The following is a 15772-nucleotide window of genomic DNA, read 5'->3' on the forward strand; positions in this document are numbered from 1 at the left end:
TACCCATGGCACTTTTTCAGTCATTTGCAGGCATGTGCACAATAGTGTAGAAGTTCCCAGTTGAGTTCAAACAAGGGGACATTCTGCCTTCTTGATCTAGCTGTCATATTAAAAACAAGTTTTCTTCTCACATTGTAGTTAGAGCTATGTTTTTCATGTCTGTATTTTTGTTGATGAGTTCACTATTTAATGTGCCTACCAAGTATACAGTTGAAAAGCTTGCCAGTGTTTCTAAGTGCAAAAGGGCTGTGATGTGCCTTATGGAGAAAAAGGTGTGTTAAATAAGTTTTTCTTCGTGTTTGAGTTATAGAGCTATTGGTCATGAGTTCAAGAGTAATCAACAATATATATTAAATAACATGGTTTAAACAGAAACATACATAAAGCAAGTTACATATTAATCAGCTAACAAAAATGTTGTAACCAGTTTCACAGAGTGTAATCTTTTATTTCCCCTTGAACAATGGTTCTAATTTGTGTTCACAATGACTTTACACAACAGAACTGTTGTGAATAATAAAAGTTGACTGTAACTACTAATGTAATTGTGGGTAAAAACGTGATGTCTGGGATTGCTTCAAAATAATTAACTGACGGTAGAGGGGGCAGAAGAATAGGATAAAAGTTTATAGATGAAACAGGACTGGTCATGTGTTGATAATTGTTTAAGTTGGGTGACAGGTAAACATGGGAGGGACTTTATCTTTTCTGCTTCTGCATAAAATTAAAATTTTCCATTATAAAAAAGTAAAACACATGCAATGCACAAAAACATATGCACAGAAATATCCAAAATAGTCCTAAAATTACATATAAGAACCAAAAAGTCAAAAAAATAAAGGATTGAGTAAGGCAAACATTTTTCCAAAAGGATACTAATAGCATTTGGGGTAGCATAATACTTTGAATTGAACTGTCCTATTCATTTCAGGATATTTACCAATCCCAACCTCCTCCTTTCACTATGTCAGTAACACCGCTGGTTGAAAGCAATACTGCATGCAAAGCTTTATTCTGAGGCCATTCATCACAGCATCATTATACAGTTTTTAAAAAATAAAATAACCTTAGTGTGGAACAAGACACTGTTCAAATATAAATATGATACATCAAAATAATAGAATACGGGCCTCCCCAGTGGCGCAGCGGGTTGATCGCAGCGCTGTGAAGCTGTCTGCAGTCTCTGCAGAGAGGGTTCGATTCCCGGCCAGCCAGGGAGATTCCCACATGGCGTGGCAGACCTCTCCTGTTGCACCCGCTGCTCCATCTGCCTGTTCTGCTCCCTGCTCTGACTCTGGTGAACTCTCTCACCCTCCCGCTCCTCTGGTCTGTACCCCAGCTCTTGTATAAATAAATAAACTTTAAAAAAAAATAGAATACACTGTAACCCCTAAAATTATATTATACTTTATAATATTTCCTATTAAAGATTATGAGCTGATAACAAGACATGGATATCACCAAATCACAGGATCTTGAAGAAAATCCTATCAGCATGGAAAACAAGAAAGGGAACCCAAAATGGACAATAAAGTTGACAAATATTTGCAGGACAGAGGATGGGCTCACAGAAGAAAAAAAAAAAAAATGAGAAAACTCATAATCCAAAGCCCATATAGTACTGGTAGTGGAAAAGAAAGCTGTTTTTCTGGAAGAGACCACCAAGGCACTAAATATCCAACTAGTAAGTACAGAGAGCAGAAGTCAACCAGACTCAAGATGCACAATTAGGGAACAATTTACCAAACAGCTGGGCTTCCCACTTAATCCAAGTTCAGAACATCTATATGCAATATTTACCTACAACAAATTGCCAAAGACTACATTTTAAATAACCATTTGCCTACTATTGCTTTTGGGGCAAGTAATATGATCAAAAAAGGAACTGACTTAAGGGAGTAACTCTCATTCTCTACAGTGAAACCTGTCTGTCACACACCCTTCAGGGAAGTTTATGATGGCCCCCTCCTTCACACCTTACAAAAAACTCACTATCACTCCCTCTATTCAGAGAAGTCATCTTGTAGACAGATAACAAAAATGCAGACATTAGGGAAGCATGAATGGAAGATGGCAACAGAGGACATTTCCTGCTTTGCTCCAGGGAGAATAAACTGAGAAGTCCATATAGGCACCGAACTTGGAATATTCTGCAATAGTGGGCTAAATCAGGGTGCCTCACAATCACCTCACAATCACCACTAAGGTTGACTTAATACGACAAAAGAGATGCAGAGCAAATTCATCTTAAGGGGTGAGTGGAGGAGGAGAGTGCCTACTGGGATGGAAACTGCATTTCATACCTGTACCAGAATAGGCAAAACTGCTTGTTGGTTATCAGAAAAGCATAGCTCATCCTACCTATTTCCCTTAGGAGCAGGCAGAGGCAAGAAGGAGCTGATGCAGTGTGGAAGCACTGGAACGTTCTGCGGTGCAACCAGAAAATGCTGAGACATGGGTCTGAGTCCCCAAAGAGCGCCAACACTGGCACATGCCAAGTCCACACAGCACTCTCACCAACCATGGACCATTCCAATCATTTCCAGACCCTTCCCCATAGATTAGCTGGGTCACTAAAGACCTAGCTACTGATTAGCTCTCCCTGTTATACAGTGCCACCTACTGGAAAAGTGGAAATTCTACACTTCTAATATTCAGAGTGTAAAGAAAGGAGAGAAGAAAGAACACAACTACCGGCAACCTGAGTCCTTAGGGGAATACCATATCACAGAGCAAGAACAAGCCTCCAAAACCCAACCAGAAAGACAAGAATGACGGTTCCTTCCTAACATAGAATTCAAAATTACTATGATAAAGAAATGGAAGAAAACACAGAAAAGCTAATCAAAGAAATAAAATAAAGCCAAATGAGTGCCCTGAGAAATGAAGTTAAAAACGGAGTATCAAGGGCCTCCCTGGTGGCGCAGCAGTTGAGCGCTGGGTTGCGAAGCTGCCCACAGCCTCTGCAGCTCCCTGGCTGCTCCCCGGCCATCGGAGGAGGGTCCCACGTGGCGCGCAGACCTCTCCTGCCGCCCGCTGCTCTCCTCAGCAGTGTACTTCGGTCCTTCTGCCTGTTCTGCTCCCTGCTCTGACTCTGGTGAACCTCACCCTCTCGCGCTTCTGACTGTACCCAGTGCTTGTATAAATAAATCTTAGGAAAAAAAAAATACTTTAAAAAAAAAAAAACGGAGTATCAAAATTGAAGATTTAAATTTAAAAAAATGGAGACATGATGTAAAATGATCAACTCAGAAGATAAAAAATTATATAAGCAGAATAGATCAAATAGAAGATCAAATCAGTGACCTTGAAGATGACAATGAACAAAGAATTCAGGAGGAAAAAGAAAAAGATACAAAGGGGGGAAAAATGAAGAAACACTTATGGAATTATCTAGCTTCATGAGAAAAGGCAATGCAAGAATTAAAGGTATCCCGGAAGGGGAAGAAAGAGAGAAGAGAATAGAAAACTTACCTGAAGAAATAATAAGAAAACTTCCCAAACCTAGAGAAAGGAACAACACATACAAATCCATAAAGCTAAAAGAACACTAGTGAATCTAAAAAGAATGAGACCCACAACAGGACAGGTAGTAGTGACACTTCCAAAAATTTAAGACAAAGAAACAGCATTGAAGCTGCCTGGGGGAGAAGCAGATAACCTATAAAGGAACCCGGACCAGGCCTGTTATCAGATTTCTCTGAAGAAACAATAAGGGCAAGGAGAGAATGGAATGAAGTGATCAAAATACTTAAAGACAAAAATTGCCAGCCAAGATTACTCTATCCTGCAAAGCTCTCCTTGCTGTTATGAGGGAGGGAGGAATAAAGACCTTCTCACACAAATAGAAGCTAAAGTTTACAAACACTAGACCCCTACCTACATTACTGTCCAAGAAATGTTGAAAGAAGCTCTAGTATACAAATTAAAGAGAAGAATATCCACAAAGAGCTGAACAAGGAAATAGAACCATAAAATTAAGGACAAAATGGAAAAAGCAGAACATCACATATCAATCAAAATGTAAAAAGACTAAATTTACCAATTAAAAGATACAAAATAACTGGCTGGATTAAAAACAAAATCCAAGTTTTCCTATTTCCAAGAAATATACCTAGCTCCAAAGATAAATGAAGGCTCAGAATAAAGGTCTGGAAAGCAATGTTATAAGCAAATGAGACACAAAGGAAGGCAGGGAGAGTCATATTTGATAAAATTTCCATCTAAAGACAGTAACAAGACACAGGGATGGAAATTATATAAAATTAAGGGAACAATACATGAAGGAGAAATAACACTCAGCAATATATATGCACCAAACAAAGGAATATATAGGAGGCATTTCCTAGCAAATGTCTGGAAATAAACATTGGGAAAATATTCATGGGAGGTGACCTCAACAATTCACTTTCACCAAAGGACAGATCAACCAGGCAGAAAATATATAAGGACACAATAGCTTTAAACAAAGAATTAGACCACACGGGCTTAACAGACATTTAAGGAACACTGCACCCCAAAAAACTTTAATACACATCCCTCTTCAGTGCAAATGAGACATTCTCCAGGACAGACCACAAATTAGGTCACAGGACAAGTATCAACAAATTCAAGAAGACTGAAAGATACCAAGCATCTTCTCTAACCATATAGGTATCAAACTAAAAATCAACCACAAAAAGAAAACAGGACAAAATCTCTAATATATAAGACTGAACCACACACTACTAAATGACTATTGGGCTAATGAGCAGAAATAAGTGAAACAGAAATCAAAGACAGTCCAAAAGAATGATGAAACAAAAGCTGGTTCTTTGAAAAAATAAACAAAATAGAGAAACCTAGAGCTAAGCTGACAAAGAAAAGAAGGGAGAAAACTCAAATGAATAGGATCAGAACAGAAATGAAAGAGAAGTTACAACAGACATCTCAGAAATTCAGAGGATTATTAAATGATTACTATGTGTACGTACGCTAAGTTCATTAACCTAAAAGACATGGACAAATTCCTAGAAATACACAAATTCAACAATGTACATACTCCAGGTTTAAAATTATGCTAAAAAGCTGTAATTCTGAAAACAGTATGGTAATAGAGGGAAAAAATACAAATAGAAAATATCAATAACTGAGAGCCCAGGAATAAACACACACCTCGATGGACAGTTAATCTACAACAAAGGAGCTAAGAGTATGCACTGGAGCAAGGAAACACTTCAATAAATGGTTTTGGGAAAACTGGATAGTCACCTATAAAATAATTAAACTATATGACTATCTCACAACATATATAAAAATCAAGTCAAAATGTATGAAAGACTTGAGCTAAAGACCTGAAGCCATATATAGCAAAACACTCCACAACATAGGCTTCAGATATCTTTGTGGATTAGTCTTTAATAACAAGGAAAACAAAAGAGAATATAAACAATTGGGACTATAACAAATTAGAAAACTTCTGTGCAGCGAAAGAAACCATCACTGAAACAAGAAGTCACCCTATTAAATGGGAAAAAATATTTGCACATCACACTTCTCATAAGGGGTGGATATCCAAAACCTACAATGCACTCATACAGCTCAAAAACAACAACAACAACAACAACAACAAAAAAAAAAACAAAGAACCCAATCAAAAAATGGTCAGAAGAAATAAGTAGGAAATTCTCCAAGGAAGAGATATATATGGTCAACAGGCACATGATAAAGTGCTCATCATCACTTGTCATCAGGGAATTACAAATCAAAACCACCATGAGATACCACCTCACACCTGTGAGAATGGCCCATATCAAAAAGACTGAAAACAAGTACTGGGAGAGTATGGTGAAAAAGGAATCCTCTTACCCTGGCCAGCCCTATAGAAAACAGCATGGAGATTTCTCAAAACATTAGAAATGGATCTACTATCAGACTCAGCAATTCCACCACTAGGTAGTGGAACTGAAGAAACATTAATTCCAAGGGAACATAAAAACATTAATTCCAAAGGAAAGATACACTCCGATGTTCCTTGCAGCACTATTTACAATTGCCGAGCTATGGAAAAAATCTAAATGCCCAAATATAAATCAATGGATTAGGAAGATGTGGTGTACACACAGAATGGAATACTACTCAGCTATCAAAAAAGATAAACTCTTGTCATTTTTGACAACATGGACACAGCTGGAAGGGATTATGTTAAGCAAAATAAGTAGGAGAAAGACAAATACAAGATGGTGTCACTTATATGTGGAATATAGAGAAACCAAGAAAGAGTAAGATAAAAGCCAACTACCAACAAACAAACCATAAAACAACAGACTACAGAAAACTGAAGCTACGAAAGGGAGGGTAGAAGAGTATAAGGAAGAGCAAAGTGATAGGGAGAACAACAGACTGCATTGGTGGTGGGTATACAGTAACAACATCTGAAGGGGGAGATCTTATACATCTATATATCTAAAACACAATGATGTAGACTAATGCGCCCTCAATTAAAAAAAAAAACTAAAAAATTGTAAAACACCTAATAATAAACAAAAGGAAATAAGGGTAAAGAAAAAAATCACAGAAATAACTACTTAAATCCCAAGAATAAATCTTCTAGCAGACTTATTCTGCTAAAAATCAGGAGGAGATTAAGAATTACTACATTTCTTCTTAAGGATGACTAAGGAGCAACACAGGTACTTCAACAAGACTTAATTGTGCTCTTAAAAAAAAAAAATTGATTGATGAATCAGATATACATGAGAAGAAAATGATTACACTATAACACTATTTTAAGAATTCACAATAACTGAGGATAATAAAATTAGATTTAGATATGACTTTAGAAAGTCAAATTTCAGACAATAATAAAAAGATCTCAGGGCTGGAGACTACAAAGCTGAATATAAGTAAATTTATCCCCCCAAAAATGATATTCAGATTATATAATCATGATTCCAATAAAGAAAAAGGAGAAGGCATCCATATGCTTAGCTTCTCATTTAGGAAATATAATGAAGTGCATTAAATAGGGAAGTAAATGCTTTAATGGCTGTGTTAAGTGTCATGGGACTACTGTATACCAAATGTTTGATAAGGAATACCCAGCATCACTCCACTGTTTCTAATGACCAAGGAGCAGCCAAATAATCTATAGTTAAATGACTGGGCATCCCCTACAGGGTAATACAGAGCATTAAGAGAAATCCCTCAACCTATTCCAGAACACTTACTCTACTATGGCAAGGTCATCCCGGGTGTTCAAGCACAAATTGGAATTAAATTAGGGGAGAACAGCCATCTCAAGGAAGGATCATGTCAAGGAACTTACAGAGAAGGGCAGTGACGGAATAAGAAGTCAAACAACAGGGACTTTGCCTATTTTAAAAGTTTAGTTGTAATAGCTCACGACAAACACACACATGCAAATACACGTGCTGCACACAGCATCTAAGTCATAGCTTTATCTCTTACGCATAAATTTCCCAAATATGTCAGAATATGAGCATGAGATTTGGCCTGTCTATACTTGGTAACTAATACCCTTTAATGTAAGTACAATAAATTCAATGACGTTACACATTCATTCGGAAATCAAATGACTCTCTTCAGAACAGTAACATCATTTCAAATTCAATAATAATAATAATTTAACATCATGAAACAAATATTCATGAAAGAATAACTTGAGAACTCACCTTTCCACAACCAAACTGACTGCTTGTGTGAGATCTGGGTTTGTCACCTGGAGTCGTTTCCACAAAGACCATACAAATTCTTTATCGGCCTAAAAGAAATAAAAGATATCTTGAAACATTCCTATATCAGAAAAGACAAGATACTACATTAAATTAAAAATGAAGAAATATGGGCCTCCCCTGGTGGCTCAGAGATTGAGCGCTGGGCTGCAAAGCTGCCCGCAGCCTCTGCAGCACCAGTTCGATCCCGGCCACCAGCGAGGGTCCCACATGGCACGACAGACCTCTCCTGCCGTGCCCGCTGCTACCCTCAGCAGTGTATTTCATTAGTCTGCCTGTTCTGTTCCCTGCTCTGGCTCTGGTGAATTCTCTCACCCTCCCGCGCTTCTGACTGCACCTAGTGCTTATATAAATAAATAAATCTTTTAAAATAAAAAATAATGACTTGATCCCTAGTTCTAATACCATAGATTATTGAGAATAGCAGGAAAGCTTATTTTTAAAGGTATACTTATTGACTATCACAGAATTTTTGCTCTAAAAGGAGACTCTAGTCCAGCTATTTCTCCATTTTTCAGCTCCCCTTTTCAGTAAACTTGCTTGAGACAGTTGCTAATAACCACTGTCACCACTTCCTCAGCTCTAAGACCCTGCATTATCTGGCCACTACATGCCTCGCCAATTTCATCTATCACTCTCCCTTGTTCACAGGGATCTCTTACTCTACTTGTAGTACGATCTTTGCACACTCACCATCCACCAGATTTTCATGCAGATGATCCCTTAACATCATTCAAGTCTTTGTTTAAATGTCACCTTTTCAAGAGACGTCTCCCCTTGTAGCAAAACCTGCAAGTCTGGGATAACTCCTTACCAAGTTCATTTTTTTTCCATCACAGTTATTTCATTTTTTAATGCAATGTTTATTTGTGTTTACTGGTATGACAGATATATCTATTTGTATCTGCCTCTGTCATCCATTCTCACCTTCCTGTTAGTATCAGAAACCATTTTGGCTCTTCAATGCCCAACTGAAAGACCAGTTTCTCATGCCCATGGGTTATGTAATCACACGCTAGTAATGAAATAAAGAATGTTGTTGGAAAGCTTAAAATTAGACTTACATCTACCAAACGGGTTACAAATTTTTTTTTCCACTATGTTGTTGGTTATTTACCTCTATGATGGAGACTGGAAAAAGGTACTTACTAAATTTATATATCTTTATATATCTGAAATTTATCTATTTTTTCCATTAAGGCTTAAGGATTTTACATACCAGTTAGAGAGGCCCTCACTAACCAAAGATTAGAAATATATTTATCATACATTTTCTACTAAAGTTTTTATCTTTTCAATTTTTAATGTGCAAATCTTTGCTATATTTTAACTATTTACTTGTTGGGGATTTTTAAACATTTGATAATTTGAGTACTAGAGAGTACTATCTTACCTAACTATTCCTAAATATCATGATTCACTTTATCCCTTTGGAAGCAATAATTCAGCATTTGGGTATTAAAAAATTCAAGTTATAAACAATATATATATTAACATATAAATCTCATGTTATAACCTTAATGAAGATAAGGAAAAAGCAAGCTATACAACATTATAAGCTCTAACATCTCTATTTTTTAAAGAACTATTAATGAAATTACAAAATCCTTTCAAATAATCATTATCTATAACTCTATTTCATAACTTCCTTCTAAACAAAATAGTAAAGATGCATTTGTATTTTCACCTCAACTTTTCTACCTAGAATACTAAGCAATAAAAGTTATGTAAAAATGTGAAACTGGTGTTCAATATATATAATTATTGAGTTGCTTAAATAAATACAATTTATTAATAAAGAAGCTAGCTCTAGAACTGAGAGGGACATAAATCAACAAATATCTGATGAAAAAATCTTTACATTTTAACTTATGTTTTTCCTCTTTTTAGTTATGGTTGTTATTTCACATCTCCTCTTCAACCCCCAGCAAAGAGAACAAAACAAAATCTCTTTAAGCTGTTTTTATCATAGAGGGCAAAGAAAAAAGCAACCAGAAGACTCCCTCCACAAACACTTCATGGTTGTTAATTTATACCCAGTAGTCATTTGGGGGAGACCCTTCAAATTTCTAAATTTCTTTAGTTTAAATTTGTTATTTTTTATTAATAATTTATAGTTAGCAACAGTATTTAGATTTTTATATCTAGATATATAAGCATATAAGTGAGACTTGATTTGGAGGGAAAAATAATTTTCCTGGGAGCAGTAAAAGGCTATAAAGAGATTGTAGGATTATGATATACATGAATTTTTGGTTTTTACTTTATTTAAACACTGCCTCATTTGACTAATACTACAATTATTAGACATAGAGAAAAAGAAATAAAGATGTCTCCCAAAATGCAAAACTAATTTCCAAACAATTCCAGGTATTACCAAAACAAAGAAACTAACTATTGCCAATCACATTATTCATACTTCCTCTTCCTGTGGCACTTAAGTTTTTTTAAAAAATTAAAAATAAAACCATTTTAAATTATGCATAAAATTATGCTTACTCTAGCTCTAGCACCCAGATTCAAATAATTTAAGATTTATATTTAAAAAATCATTCCACTCCTCACAAAGGTTATTAAAATTAAACTCAGCCTATAAAAAGGATGACTAAATGCTAAGAGATTCGGGTATAAATTATTTTTGCAGTGGACTAACCTTTGCTTGCACTTATCATTTGGCCTAGATCAACCTGACAAACCAGAAACCCACAATTGCCTTTTCACTGGGTACCTACTCTCCTAGCTCCTAGTTTACCTGGGAGAGAACTTTAGCAACATAACAGACCTCAATCGACTCCTACTGGAGCAATTAACTCAAAAATCATAAATACTATTTCCTACAGTTAAATAATTTGCCTACTAGAATTCAGTGGAAATAATGGAAGGAGTTTAATTATATGGAATGTGTAGTGCCAGCAAGCACAGGGCAGGTTCTCTTATCAGTTCAGGAAATGGGTAAAGGAGAGTCCTGGAGATCTCAGCAGGTTTTTCAGCCTTTAATGCTCTTTCTATGCCAATTATCATGGGGCAAGTCCACAGGCTGGCAAGGTAGGGAAACCAGGGGATCAGGAGGTCAGGAGGCCTCTCAGACCCAGGTAAATCTTTACTTTTTCTGGGCTCATCCTCTAGTAGCCGTTCTCCACCACCGTCCTCAGTTGCTCTCTGTTCTCTGAATGACGCTACCCTTATAGGCTCAGCCTCCAGCCTCTGATGTACCCACTTATGCATGCCCATACCACATTCCAGGTGTCCACCATCAGGCATGATGCCCCGGGCCCACGTTCCCAAGCGCCTCCTGCATTGGCACAATCAAGACCACAGGTGATAGCCACAGAGGCCAGCAGCGCAAAAGCCTGACCATTTCACCCCCTACAGTATGGCACAAAATAGCCATTCAATAAATTATTATGAAAAAGAGACACAAAAAGATTTATCTATTATATAGCAACTCACAATATGTCCCCCTTTTTTTTCCTTTGTGCATGACTGGACAGTTTCTAAACCCATAAATGCCTAAAAAAATTTTAACTTCTGAGTTCTCTGGTCATAACTTAAATCTAACAATACATGCTTCATGAAAGTTTTATCACTAAAGTTGGAAAAATGAACATATATTTCATTTAAATACCCTAAATAATTTCTCACCTAATATTGGTTTATTGGTAGTAAATAATTTTGACTGCTATTGAAAAAGGAAAAAAATTTGGAAAGATATTGTATATGTGTTCATACAATAGTTACATTAACATCACTTTTTCTCATCTGATACTCTGCAGCTAATAAATGTGCACATTTTTTATACTGCAGCATCCTCTGTGGAAAATAGAACACATTCTTGAAGTACATAATCAAAATTAAGAGTATGCTGAAATAAGGTTCTAAATCTATTAATAAGACTTATGAATCTTTATGAATTTAAGTCTTAAACGAATTTAAAATACCCTTTCAGCACATTCTTCAAAGTTCCTTAGGAAAAAGCTACATTTGGAATCTAATCAATCCTCAGTAAAGATCAATGCAGTTTTTCTCCTTCATATTAAAATTACTTTTTTCCTCAACTAAGGATTATTTGTATGTTACCTGATAACCTAGAGCCACATGAAAAATGTTTAAATATTACAATCACATGGAGTAGGATTAGATGTTCATGTTAACAGAAACACTTGGAACTGAGATTACACTCTATAACATGCTTATTCTGAGTCATTCCAACAGAGTGGAATGATATATGGAACCAGAGAAACTTATCTCTTCACCAAACACATATAACTGAATTCCTGTATGTTAAATGGAGGTAGGGGAAATCCATTAATCTAAATTAAGTTACTACTTATAACCGGGCACTAACTGGCAGGTTTATTTTTTCCCAAACTGTACCCCTGACCCATTAGGTTGCTTGTGAAAATTAATTTTGTAAATTCAAACAGCATATTCTTAAGCAATATAATTTATAAGAAATTACCAGAGTTAATGATACATAGACTAAATATTCTTTCAAAAATTATATGTATGTATATATGTATACTTATTGAGAAGCAAAATAAATTCCTTTCTTTGGATTGCAAATTTTAAACAGTTTGAAAAACATAGGGTTAACATTGTATACTCTTGGATATTGCGATTGTTAGCTGAATAAGTAGAACCAATTTTAAAAATGCATTTTTACAAAATATTTAGGAGTTCAATTATTATTTCTCCCAAGTAGAAGAGCAAGTATGTTAAACCAAGAGCAGTATCGTTTAACTGAAGGTTTATGGTATGGGATAATAGCAGCCTCATCTCACATTACTGGAATGCCTAGAATCACCTAGCAGTAACAATATTACCAAAAAAACTCAAGATTTCCTAGGCTGATTATGTTCTAGGCTAGTTATGATGCCCTATATTCTTACATCTACTTAGAGTACTTCAATCAGCTTTCTAGTCCACTTATGTAAAAGGTCACAAAGGCCAACATCATGTTTGGAGTAACTTTTTTAAAGAACATAATAGGGAGCTGATTTGGAGATGTGAGATCTTGGGCTGATTCCAACAGACTGATTTCCTTAATCAAGTTAATCACAAGAAGTAAATGTCTCAGCTCCTGAAGCAGTTAAGGGCATAATGATGAGAAACAATGAGCAAGAGGTTGGTAAGAGAGGGTGCAGAAGAAATGGGCAAAGAGCATCTTAGATTAGGACTTGTCAAAGTAATAATAAAGGCTTTTATCATGGGCTTGGATATTAAAACTAACCAAGAGTAAGGTGTGCTGATGGCAAAATGTTTTCGTTTATTGGTGACTTTATCCCTTTGCTTCATAACCAGAGAATAGAAAATTAAAAAGAGGCAACCACATGATGCCTCTCCAAATTATTTAAGAAAAGGCAAATCCAATTTTAGCAATAGTGTTCTGTTTTTCACAGCCCTGACTCAGTGAAGGACCTACAAAAGGGCAAAAGAACACAATAGCAAAAAATATGAGAATGAATTTGTATTACTTTAAACTAATGATACTCTTTTAGTTACTTTGGTCTTTAGCAGTCCCTAATTGAGTCTACCTTGAAGACAACGTGTTTCAAAGATCTATTGTTAAGTGAATCCCCAACATTTAAACTCGATGCTATCTAAAGGTGAGGCTGCTAAACTAAAGGAAAAATTAATCTCTGCGAGCCATCTTACTAAACAAAAACTCTAAAAATAACAGGAGACTACTGTCAACAAAACTGATTTAGTAAATGCTTTTCCCTGACGACACAAAAATGAGATTTCTCACTCAGGGACTAAGGAATTAGACTAACTAGTCAATATCAAGTGTCAGGAATCATCTGCTGGGTGGTAAAGTTCCCAGCCTGAGACTCCCTCAAAATCACTGGCCAGGATTGACAACAGAAGTTTGACTTGACTTAATAAGAGCAAGTGTGGGTTTAAAAATTAAAAGCAGGCTCATTCATCCATGGATTTTAATTTCGTGTTGACACTTTTCCTGGTGAACATTTTCAGCTCGTGGACTGCACTCCACACCTGCTGCATCAAGTTCCACTACGGTCACTACCAAGCTCTTGGGCTCCTGGGAGGCTAGGGGGTACGCCAGCGGGTTCGGGGGGTTGCCAAGTGAATAAAACCAACCCCGGTGCACTGAGAGAGGAACCCCGCTTGGCCCGTGTCCTGCGAGGGATGGGAACCCGAGTTCGGGGAGCCGACCGCTGCCTTGTTCCTCCAGCACCGAGCAGCGGGCCGGACCTGGGTGCGGGAGTAGGAGGGACCGCCGCAGGCGGCGCTGGGTGGGTCCAAATCCGCGCAGCGGCTCAGCCAAAAGCCGAAGAAGTGGGGCGCACCTCCCCCCCGGCCTCGATGCCGCTCCGCTGCGGAGGGGACAGGCGGGCGGCCAGAGTCCTAGATACCTGACACAGGGCCAGCTCCTCCTTTAGGCTGCTCAGCTCTTCCTCCAGCAGCTGCGTCCGGGTCACCATCGCTTCCTCTACCGAGATGCCCTCTAGCGGCCTGGACCCCACAGGCGCGCTGAGGAGGGGAGCCTGAGCTGCAGCCGCCCGCCCCGGCCCTCGCCGGCCCCCAGACCCTTCTTCGCCCCGCCAGGAAATGTCGCTTTTGTCCACGACGCCCTCCCGCGCCGCGTCCGCAAGACCCGAGGCCTCGCTGCGCGCTGCATGGACCACAGTTCCCCGCCCAAGCCGTGGGGACCAATGCCCCAACTCTCGGGCCGGGGCCGGAGGGACCGGTGAGGACGGCGGGAACGGGGAGGATGACGAGCGCGCCGCCATGGCCGCGGCTGCTAACGGGTCAAGTTCCCTCTTGGAAACTCCACCTCCCCTTCCCCATCCTGGCGAGCGCGAAGCTCCGAGCTGCGCATGCGCGGGTCTTTTCCCGCCTTGGCGCGCGGGGTCTCGCGCTCGCTGGCCCAGGAAAGCTTCCCGCTGCGGGCCGCGCGCCCGGCGCGAGTGTTTGACTGCGCACGCGCCGTGGTCTTCAGGCCGCCTCTCAGGCCCTGAGTGACTTTCCGCCTACCTAAAATCCCACCCGCCACTTAGCCCCTGCGTTACATTCCACCTCTTAGAGCCATCCTTGACAAGTCCCTTGCCCCAAATGATCCCTAACTGTGAATTCCTCCGCCTTCGAGATCCCTGCCAACTCGTTTGTCACGTTTCATTGACCGCTCTGGAGTGTTAGGTCCATGACTAATCTCTCCAGCACTGTGGTCAACTCCTTGAGGATCAGGGAATAAGTTTTACACTTAACTGTTTTATTCACACTCCTTAGCAATACTGCTTCATGTACAGTTGACATTCAACTGATTGATAACAAAGAGATGCAGGAAGCCTTGTCTTGTGCTGAGCTGGGACTAGTAGAAGCAGTTCTCCCATTTGAATTATGATTCTTCGTACACTTTTATCAAGGGTGCAAGAGTCATGATCTTCTTTGAGTTTTTGTGTCAGCTTCTTTATGCACTGGTTGAAGAGGAGAGTGTGACCCACACTGCCCACATTTTGAATCCTTGGAAAAATTTGAAGTCAGCTATTTGGAAGGCGATTAAAAAACAAAACCAGCTTTCTTTATCCTTCATCCTCTTTTTTTTTTTTTTCTGCCCTCCTCATTTTTTTTGCTTTCCTTTTCTTCCTTCTTGCTTTCTTTATAAATATATGACAGGCAATAACCTCCTTCTTTGTCATAATGCATCCTACTTGTGATGACTTTAGTGAAATGTATGTTGAGCTTGCATTGGGAGTTCTACCAAAAGCTAGATCTGCTCTCTTTTACAGAAAGGGTTGAGTTAAAAAATACTTGGAGGACTGCAGAAGTAGGAAGGTGATTGCTTTATCTGATGACCTCTTCGTTTAATCAAAATAACCTCTCTATGCCAGAATCTAATTAGCAGGTCAAAGAGTCCAAATTAGATGAGAGGGCTTTCCTTTCTCTGAAGGTGGATACCTCACAAAATTTATAGAAGATTAATGTTAGAAAAGTACATATAAGCTTCTCTTAGAAGTCACTACCTTGAATATTTACTAAATGCTGATTCCAGTGCTAAGCACTTTGCATATACGAAC

At 38.3% G+C, this 15772-nt stretch overlaps 1 protein-coding gene across 1 annotated transcript in view; it reads right to left on the reverse strand.

Annotated features, from left to right (window-relative positions):
- Window positions 1-14488, reverse strand: part of CNTLN (centlein) — a gene marked incomplete at its 5' end in the record, with an annotated part of 238450 nt that extends 223962 nt beyond the window's left edge. Inside the window, 2 exons of the mRNA XM_084239276.1 lie at window positions 7674-7762; window positions 14111-14488. Coding sequence (XP_084095402.1) covers window positions 7674-7762; window positions 14111-14488 — 467 coding nt within the window. The remainder of the gene's footprint in view (window positions 1-7673; window positions 7763-14110) is intronic.
- Window positions 14489-15772: the final 1284 nt, after the last annotated feature.

Source organism: Talpa europaea (assembly GCF_964194135.1).
Source record: "Talpa europaea genome assembly, chromosome: 7".
In the NCBI taxonomy this organism is placed as follows: Eukaryota; Metazoa; Chordata; class Mammalia; order Eulipotyphla; family Talpidae; genus Talpa; species Talpa europaea.